This window comes from Chinchilla lanigera, unplaced genomic scaffold, assembly GCF_000276665.1.
Source record: "Chinchilla lanigera isolate Chin_1 unplaced genomic scaffold, ChiLan1.0 scaffold00001, whole genome shotgun sequence".
In the NCBI taxonomy this organism is placed as follows: domain Eukaryota; kingdom Metazoa; phylum Chordata; class Mammalia; order Rodentia; family Chinchillidae; genus Chinchilla; species Chinchilla lanigera.
Window position 1 is genome coordinate 10,316,315 of NW_004955402.1, and position 10,414 is coordinate 10,326,728.

Sequence of the window (10,414 nt, forward strand, 5' to 3'; positions counted from 1 at the left end):
GTTCAACCTGAACTGTGTAACGAGCGTCAAATACCAACCAAACTAACACACAAAGAAACCCCCAAACCAAATTCTTACTAGTGTGTGCATGAAATAATCATAAATTACTTCCCAGGGATTACTTTTTGGATTCTTTTCATAGATTAAAAACTCACAAGGAAACAACTTAAAATGATAGAATTTATTTCAATATAATGATATATATGTGCGCACATATACTATTTTAAAAATAAGCCTGTAAACCATAATCGTTACAAAACACAAATCAGCCCTAATTTAACATGACCAGGGTGAAAGAGCACGTGTAGAAGTCAGTCTCACATTGCTGCACTTTCCTTTTGAAGCTGGAATACATCAAAGATGGAGCGCATTGAACTTTCTCTCGTTTCATGTTGTCCTCATTAGAAACACCCTGCGGCCCGTGCCCCCGGACCACTTGCATTCAAACAACTCCGGTCTCTCAACCCTTAGTCAAGTGCTGCTCGTAAGTCACCTAAAATGAGTCATCTAAAAAAATACCAGCCTAAAGTAAAACCCTGAGGCATTAAACTCTGTTTACTCCGTAGTTTTGGTTAAGTGCAATTCCACAGACGGGAAGACTACTTTATTAAGGTCATACTTGGTAAGGCATAGGAAAAATAAAATCTACGTAGAGAACAATCTAAACTATGCTGGATGTCTTGCTACGAAGTTGTTTTGTTCCCTAAGGAGGCGTCACCACGCCCGTGCTGGTCCTCTCCCCGGCTGCCTCCCGTGGCTGCCTCCCGTGGCTGCCTCCTGTGGCGGCCGTGGCTGCCGTGGCTGCGCTGGCTGCCGTGGCTGCCGTGGCCGTGGCCGGAGGGACCGGGGCTACGTGCGCGGCAGCTCGTGCCCATGCTCCACCATGGCCTGCACGAACTGCTTGAAGACGCGGTCCATGTACGTGCTCTGCCTGGGCCAGATCCCCTCCAGAAAGCCAATGTGGCCTCCGTGAGAAGTAAGGACCAAGGCGACATTAGGGTTCTGCTTAGCAGTCTCTACTGGGATAGCTGCGGAGAGAGGAGGAGGAGGAGAGGAGAGAGAGAGGGGAGAGCCATCATTATCTTTTATTAGGAAAGGTGTATAACTTTATCATTTCCTTTTTTAATTTTTTCTTTTGAAAAAAAAAAATTTTTTTTTTTTCTTTTGAGACAAGATATCACTACGTAGTTTAGGCTGGCCTTGAACTTACTGTGTAGCCCAGCCTGGTTCTAAATTTGAGAGCCACCTGCCTCAGCCTCCCAGTGCTGGGATTACAGGTGTGCACCTCCATGCCTGCCTCTACTTTTATCATTTCTAATCAATACAAACCAAAACCCCACCAAATGAATCCTTATAGTGAGTATGGCTAAATGGAATGAGTCTAATTTACATCAATCATCTATATTCTTATAATAGGTCATATTTACAGTATGTACTAAGCCATCATTTTGAGTAGAATCAACCCAAAATTTAATCACAATACAAAAGTATAGGCTGAATGTTATTTTGAGAATTAGAAATGTGCTGGGTGTGGTGGCGCACGCCTATAATCCCAGCACTCGGGAGCCTGAGGCAGGAGGATTGCTGTGAGTTCAAGGCCAGCCTGGGCTACACAGTGAGTTGAAGGCCAGCCTGAACTGCATAGTGAGACCTTTCGCCTGACCCAGGAGGGGGAGCTTAAACTCATTATTTCCTGTTCTTTCCCAAGAATTTGGGAAACAAAAAAGAATTTTAGCACCTTTGTGAGAGTTGTAAGTTCATAATTATAAATGGAAAAAAACATACTGCGTGGAAAAGAAGGAATACGTTTTCCAAATCTTTATCTTTGGGTACTGAAACATACATATCATGGGAAATTAGTTTTTTCTTGCTCTTCTTCTCTTCCTCTTTGTTTTTTGTTTTGTTTTGTTTTGTTTTGCTGGGTTTTTTGAGACAGGGTCTCACTATACCACCAGGCAGTCCTCCAGCTCGCAGCCATCCTCCTGCCTCAGCTGGCATCACGGGCTCCAGCCGCCACATCTGACTTCGATTATTTTCCTTTCCTTTTTCTGAATTTCCATCTATACTCGAGAGACAGTCTTTTCACATGGTCTACAAAGCTGACTGAGCATAAACTTAAAAGAATACACACTGAGGTGTCTTACTTATTTTCCTCTCATGCTTCCAGTTCAGCATGTCTTGCGCGTTTGGGGTGCTGCCCCGGCCTCGCCCTTCTAGCCCAACAGTCCCGGTCCCCGCGGGAGGCCGCACGGCCGCCTGTTCCCGCAGACGGAAGACAATCGAGCACTATTGCCCAGTGCCCGGGCCGTTTCGAGGGCTTGGGAGAGAACAGGAAATACTGAGTTCAAGCTCCCCCTCCTGGGTCAGGCGAAAGGCGGGAGCTTTTCTTGGCAGGGCGGCCGGCGGAACAGGACAACGGGCGGAGAAGACGAGACCTCCGTGGTCCAAAGCGCCCATGCTGAGCCATCCCTGCGCAGTCACCCGTTACTACGTCCTAAGGTCGCCCAGGATTGCGTACGGTCTCGCGGAGAAATGATGGTGATTTGAAAAGGTGTTATCTTTTGGAGACTTCCTGACATTTTAAAAGTACGTACACATTATGTTTGTAGCCGGAATCATTTGTTCTTCAGTCCTAGGGATGGAACCCAGGGCCTCGTGTGTGCTTAGAAAGCACTCACCCATCGAGCTGCACCCCGGCCAGAGTGGTTTGTTTTGTTCTGTTTGTTTTTTGGTTGGTTTTTCTGAAACACAGTCTTGTTATATAGTTCAGTCTGGCCTTGAACTCTTGGTGATTCTCCTGCCTCAGCCTCCCGAGTGCTGGAGTTACAGGTGTGCGCCACCACGCTGGGCTCAGTGATTATTGCTGATAGAAAATGTGGTAACCAAGTTTCTCACAGTGTCTGTGGGAGGGCCCGGCCTAGCTCAGTGGCAGAGCGCTTGCCTAGTGTGTGTGGGGTCTCCAGGTATGTTCCCTAGCACTGCAAAAAATAAAAAACAAGGCAAGCAGTACTTAAGGGGAAGAAAGTAAGGGGAAAACATTCCATAGATGTTCCGTGCAGTTTCACTAAAATGAAAGCAGAGGCCAACTCTACGAATCCTTGAATCACACGATCACTTCTGACCATTCTGCTTCACTAGAGGAGCACACTGAGACATCTTTGCTACCAAATTTCATATTCTTGAAAATAAGAGAATGGGGCTGGGGTTCTAGCTTAAGGGGACAGTGCTTGCTTCGCTGGTAAGAGGCCCTGGCTTCAATCCCCAGTTCCAAAAAAATGAAATGAAGTAGGGCTGGTGGCACACACCTGTAATACCAGTGTCTGGGAGGCTAAGGCAGGAAGAGTGCTTGAAGTTTGAAGCTATCCTGCAAAAAAAAAAAAAAAAAAAAGAAACCAGCCAGAGCTACAGAGTGAGTTCAAGGCCAGCCTGTATTATACAGAGAGACCCTGTCTCAAAAAACCAAAACAAAGCCAGGCATGGTCATGTGTCTATCATCCTAACACTCTGGGAAGCTGAGACAGGAGGATTCCCTCAAATTTGGGGCCACCCTGGGCATCTTAGTGATTTAGCAAGACCCTACCTCAAAAATAAAACATAAAACAGGCTGGGGATGTAGCTCAACATGAAGGCTCTGGGTTCAATTCCCAGTACTGCAAAAATAACCCCCAAAACAACTCCAAACACAAATGAAAAAGGGCAGGAAAGTTGTTTGGAATAATTTTCCTTTTTACAGTCTTCCCTCTCGGATGATCTTTTCGCCCCAGATTTGCTTCCGTCGCTGAGGTGTTTAAAGCCACTGTGCTGCTCAAGTCTCAAGTTCTCTTTCAGTTTGAAAAAGAAGAGAAACCAGATTCTCCTGCAGAGCTACCAAGAGCAGGTGAGGATGACAGTGGAGTTCTGGGCAGGCAAATGCTGTAACAGGATCTGCCCCGAGCCCGGCGCTGGTAAGGGCAAGGCTACGGAAAGGAGAACAACTACATACAGGGCCATAACTGATTCTGAGTTTCACGATGAACTAGATAAAGGGCTCCGGCAACATCTAAAATGTTATCTGAGTCGGGCCTGGTGGCGCACATCAGTGATCTCAGCACTTGGGAGGCTGAGGCAGGAGGATCGCTGTGAGTTTGAGGCCAGCCTGGGTTACATAGTGAGACCTTCTCTCAAAAAAAAAAAAAAAAAGATGTAATCTGAGACATTTAGATATTAAATAAGTATCTCAAGTTTTTTTTTAAATCACAGTGGAAAACATAGCTGACATTTTCTTTCTTTCTTTCTTTTTTTCCAGTGCTGGAGGTTGAACTTAGGGTCTTTGCACTAAACTGTATCTCCAGTCCTTTTTTATTTTGACACAGGGTCTCACTAAGCCGGTTAGCTGTGCAAGCTGGGCTTGAATTTTCCATCCTCCTGCCTCAGCCTCCCAGAATGCTGCGATTATAGACGCACGGGCCATACAATGACTGATATTTTATTTCTTATTTTTGCATTTTTCTTTTCTTTCTTTTTGTGTGTGTGTGTGTTGGGAATTAAACACAGGACCTTGTACATGCTAGGCAAGAACTCTACCACTGAGCTCTATCTCCAGGTTTTTTAAAATTTTTATTCTTTCTCTTTTTTTTTAAACAGTCTCATTCTATAGCTTGCCTTGAACTCATTATGTAGCCCAGGCTGGCCTCCATTCGCATCAATTCTCCTGCCTCAGCCTTCCAAGTGTTCAGATTACACCACCCCAGTTTATTTTAATTTTGTTTTGTTTTGTTTTTTTTGAGAGATGGTCTCCCTGTGTAGTTCAGGCTGGCCTTGAACTCACTGTGTAGCACAGGCTGGTCTCAGACTCATGGAGCTCCTCTTGCCTCAGCCTCCCGAGTGTTGGGATCCTGGGGGTGTGCCACCACACTCAGCCTCATTTTTATTTTTTTTAAACAGGGTCTTTTGAGGCCGGGGCATGATGGCACATGCCTGTGATCCCAGTACTTGGGAGGCTGAGGCAGAAGGATCATCGTGAGTTCAAGGTCAGCCTGGGCTACATAGTGAGACCCTATCCCCCAAAAAACCACCAAAAAACAGAGTCATACTAACTTGCCCACACTAGTCTTGAACTAGTGATCCTCCTAACTTAGCCCTCCTGAGTAGCTGGGATTATAGCTAGGCACTACTGCACCAATTCATCATTGCATTTTTGTAAAACAAAACAAAAACTATTTTAAAAGGTTTTTTTTTTTTTGTCTTTTTGAGACAGGGTCTTGCTCTGCAGTTCAGGCTGGCCTTGAGCTCACTTTGTAGCCCAGGCTAGTCTCGAACTCGAAACGATCCTCCTGCCTCAGTCTCCTGAGTGCTGGGATTATAGGTGTGCGCCACCACGCCCGACTTTAAAAGTGAATACATGTGAAAATCTATGCAAAGGCAGGGGGTGTCGCTCAGTGGTAGAGGGCTTGCCTAGCATTCACAGGCTCTGGGTTTGAGTCCCAGCACACACACACACGAGTATGTATATATATACGCACACACACATAAACTTTACCGTGACTGGGAGAGAAGACGTCGTCCACAGAATTGAGGCACAACACCGGAATTCCGACCGAGTTCAGCCTGCGATTGGGGCTGGCGTCCGTGTAATAATCGTCGATTGTTCGGTAGCCAAACATGACCGAAGTGAATCGCTTATCAAACTCTCTGATAGATTTAGCCTGAAAAACAAAAAGAAATTATATCTCTTCTTGGAATCAAAGGAGAGAATGAAAGCATTACACGAAGCTTCTCTCTTACCTTCATGACATGGTCCATATCAATTTGTTTTACAAACATATGTCGGTGCCTGGAACAAAGAATTTCAAAACTAAAAATAAGGTCATTCTCACCTTGATCACACCTAAAGTACATGATAAATAACTAAATAACCTAGCACAGGGCATAAACGTGGCACTCTAAAAAGATTTGCTTAGTCAGATATAGCAAGAGAAAATTGATGTTTTTTTGAAGGGATTCTTTTTTTGAGACAGGGTCTCCCAACGTAGCTCAGGTTGGTCCTGAACTCACTGTGTAGCCCAGGCTGGCCTCAAACTTGTGGCAATCTTCCTGCCTCAGCTTCCCGAGTGCTGGGATTACAGGTATGTGCCACCAGGCCTGGCACTGTCTTGCTTCTAAAGCACACTTGGCTTTGTGAGTTTAAGGAGCCGCATTCAGCATGGACATCACTTAATTTCCTCCTGAGCAAGAATTCAGTCCTGACAAGAGGAAGAAGCAGAAAATCTAGGCAAATAGCCCGTAAGATTACCCAGTATATTCCACATTATGCTTCAATCCTCTGGATTAATTTAGGAGTTATTTAGTGATCTTTAAAGTGGGAACATACACTTTGGGAGTTATATAAGACAATCTATTTTGGGTACAGAAAAAAAAAACTTTGATCTATATGCCAGTTTACGCTTCCATTGTTTAAATTTTTGAGCACACTCGTCCTACAGAGAATATGTGCTTCCTCAGTCAGTCAATGCATCCGACTTGTGAAATCTCCATACAGCAGCAATGCTGTGGTTTAAAAATGGCCAGAGTTGGTGGCAAAGCTTCCAGAGATGACTTACTTATTAACCGAGGACTGGAGGCAGGTTGTCAGGTAGTAATTGAACAGCAGCCAGTTCAGCGGTTTCTCCAGGGACTCCGAGCAAGCGAAAGTGTTCCAGCCCACCGAGAACGTGGCAGCTGCCATCAGAGGGGTTTTGGGCCCAGTTTTGCCCAGGTAATTTAGAAGCAGCATTCTGGAAGGGGGAGAAGGGGCTTTATTTGTTACATGTCTCAAGACGTCTCATTTCTTTTTCTTTTCTTTATTTCATTTACTTGGTTTTTGTTTATTTGAGACAGGGTTTTCGCTAGATAGTTCAGGCTAGCCTCAAACTGTCAGCGATCCTCCTGCCTCAGCCTACTGGGTACTAGGATTATAGGTGTGCACCACCATACCCAGCTTGTCAGCGTGAATGTGATAAAATTTTAGAGAAAGGACATTTTACTTTTCAAAGTGACTCTTGGCAGTGAAGACGCTGCTGTGCAGACTGCCACGCCTCACTAAGCCATTCAAAGGACAGCGCGTCCTCTCCCGAAAGGGGCGCCTTAGGGTCTGTGTGGCTGACGCTGGACACGGCTGGGTGCTGGGACAAATCACAGAGCGGGAAGGCAAACGGAGAAAGAGCCAGGACGTGCTACGGCCAGGTGAGGTTAATTTTCAATTATTACTCAGGAGCAAAAGGGCGGCGAGATGTTCCTCCCCACAAAAGTTTTTTGCCTCCAAGGAAAAGAGACCCCATTTTCTCACCAGGAGAAAAACTGCAAAATCAAACAAAACAAAGCACCAAAGAGGGGGGACAAAGGAAAAACTCAAGTATTAAGAGATTTAAGAAGCAAATCAAGATTTAGGGGGTGTCCTTGTACTTTTAAAAAGCTATAGAATCAAATAAACAGATAACTGGGGAGTGTGAACAATGACTGAATATTTAACAATATGTAGAAATTACTATGCCAGGCATAGTAATCCCAGCACTCGGGAGGCTGAGGCAGGACGATTGTCACGAGTTTGTAGCCAGCCTGGATTACATAGTGAGGTCAAGGTCAGCCCGAGCTACATATCAAGAACCTGTCTCAGAAAACCAAAATAAGCAAAAAACCCCCAAAAACCAAAAAACTATTAGCCAGGCATGGTGGTATGCTCCTGTTATCCTAGCACTTGGGAGGCTGAGGCAGAAGGATCCACTCCAGTTTGAGGCCAGCCTGCCCAGCCTGAACTACATAGTAAGACCCTGTCTCAAAAGCAAAGAGAGAGAGCGGGAAGCGGGGAGGAGGGAGGGAAATTACTATTAATTCTGCTCAGACGTGATAAAGGCATTGTGGTCTTCTCTGTCTTGCTGGGAAAGACTTCTCTATTTGAAACACCAACTGAAATACTCATGTGTCTACTGCTCTTGCTTGGGTCGTATCACCAGGAAGTCCTGCCGGCCCCGTCACCTCCCAGCTCCAGGTCGCCGCTCACCGTCCTGTCTGCAGGCGGCAGAGACTAAGCCCATGGAGACCGGCACTGCCTGTGACCTCACCAGCAGGCCGGAGGCCGCCCATCTGAAGTAGTTCGTCTCTTGTGGTGCTGGGGATGGAACCCAAGGCCTCCCACATGCTAAGCAGGGGCTGCACTACGTCCTCAGCCCCAGCTGCAGTCTGAGTAAATGACATCTGAGATTTAGCTCGTGATAATCAGAGTTGGAGGGGACAGCAGGGGTGTATACTGATGAAACGAGTATCCGTGAGTCGATTACTGTGGCAGCTGAGAGACGAGCTGCTGGGATACACTCTTACCTATTCATTCATTCATTCAGACAGCGTCTTAGGATGCAGTCCAGGCTGGCCTTGGATGCTCAGGGACCTTCCTGACTCAGCCTCTCACGTGCTGGGCTCACAGCCACTTGCCCCCAGGCCCGGCCCATATTCTTACACACATTTGGAATTTTCTGTACATTTGAAACTTTTTGTAACAGCTCCCCGGGGACGACCGCGAGGGTGTACAGTGGCGTGGGCTCGGTGATTTGCCTCGCGTCTCCACGCCTGTGCTCGGCCGAGCAGGGGGCTCCGGGACCAGCCCGACCTGGGGGAGTGCCCGCTTCCCCAGGCCCGCGTTTGGCAGCGAACGCGCAGGCAGCCGCGGGGCCCTCGGCTGCGCCCCGTCCCGTCCCGGCGCAGGAGCGGGCGCTCGGGGAGGCCCGCCGCGGCCCAGCTGCGGAGGACGGCAGGGGTGTGCCGCCGGCGCGGTAGGTGGGCAGCGCCGCCCGCGCTGATGCGGACCCGCGCTCCGGAGGGCCGCGGCGGCCTCAGGCTCCCTGTGCATCGAGGCCATTTGCATGCACTGCCCGGGTGATCCACGGCACGACAGAACGTCAGCCGTCGCACCGAGAAGAAACGCCGTTCTCCGCTGGGGCGGGGCCGGGCGAGCGGCCGGCGGGCGCAGGCGCGCGGAAGGCGGGACGGGGCCGACCGGCCGGCCTCGCCGCCAGAGCGCGCACAGGACGGACGGCGCGCGGACTCCAGCCGAGCACGCACTCGGCCGGTGAGAAGCAGACGACGCCCCGTGTCATCCAGGGAGCAACCCCCAAAGCACTCGCTCCGCGCAAGGCCACCGTCCGGCTCCACGCCACCCGCACCGCGGCGCCGGGCCGCAGGCCGCGCAGGCCCTCCCGGGCAGCGGCTGCGGCTTCTCCGCTGCGTGATGAATTTCACGCTGCAAGCTCGCTTCCAGAGCGCCAAGGAGGACGCGGCTGTAGCCACGCACACGGCGGGGACAACGTCAGGGATGGAGAGGGGCAAAGGGCAAAGGGCAGTGGGCGGGGCTTTCCTGCTTACAGAACGCCCCCCCCTTGGACGTCCAGAGAAAGGACTGTACCTTTTCCCCAGGGAGACTGCAGTCAAGGAAAATATTAAAACTCACCTGAATTAATCCCTTCATTCCTTCAACCATATGTGATGGGATATGATAAAAACAAACATTTACTTGAAAATGCCTAACTTCCTTAGAGTCCACTGAGACAGCCAATAAAACCACGTCCCTCTTTGGTTGCTTGATTTTGATTGACTGATGTTGAGCCAGGTTGCACTATGTTTAATCCAGGCTGGCCTTGAACTCACTGTGTAGCCCTGAATGGCCTCAAACTCACAGAGACCCGCCTTCCTCAGCCTCCCCTGTGCTGGGATTACAGGCGTGCGTCACCAAACCCAGCGTCCCAGATATTTCAGAAAGGGAAAACCTTACCCTCCCATGGAGACCCCTGCAGCCAGGAAGGGAGCAGAGGGATACAGGCTGTGCACGTGGTGAATCACCGTCTCCAAGTCTTCAGTGTTGGCGCAGCAGTACGTCCGCGGTGTCTGGAGCGAGACAAGGACAGCGCAAAGAGGAAAGCGTGAGGTTAGGATGAGTAGGATGCAGAAATGTGAAAGAAGAAGAGCAAGACATGAATACAAAGATAACCTTGGCTTGCATATACAGTTAATAGGAACAAATCAGCATTTTCGTAGCTTCCGCGACGCAGGCTGCCGCTCGCACTGGCGCCGACACAAGGCCCTGCACGTGCGGGGCCGACGATGCAATGAGTGCAATGCGGAATGTCTCTAGTGAGACAGCAGCTGCGCTCATCCGTCTCCGCCTTCCGCGAACAGTCCAATCCAGGCAGCAAAGGTAGAGATGCTGCTCGTTTGAGACAGGTCTCCATATGTATCCCAGGCTGGCCTTGAATCCACTTATGTATCCGGGCTGCTCTGGAGCTTAAGGCGAACCTCCTGCCTTAGTTTCCTGCGTGCTTGGGTTACAGGCGGGCGCCACCACGCCTGGCAAAGGTTCCAGTTTTCTGTGAGCCACCCCATTAAAGGTGTCCTTGAGCCGGGCATGGTGGCG

The 10,414-nt window shown here is 49.0% G+C and overlaps 1 protein-coding gene across 1 annotated transcript in view; it reads right to left on the minus strand.

The window, feature by feature from the left end:
- Positions 1–566: 566 nt before the first annotated feature.
- Positions 567–10,414, minus strand: part of Abhd3 (abhydrolase domain containing 3) — a gene marked incomplete at its 5' end in the record, with an annotated part of 38,880 nt that continues 29,032 nt past the window's right edge. The window contains 5 exon segments of the mRNA XM_013520539.1: positions 567–1,028; positions 5,519–5,684; positions 5,764–5,812; positions 6,579–6,752; positions 9,776–9,888. Coding sequence (XP_013375993.1) covers positions 850–1,028; positions 5,519–5,684; positions 5,764–5,812; positions 6,579–6,752; positions 9,776–9,888 — 681 coding nt within the window.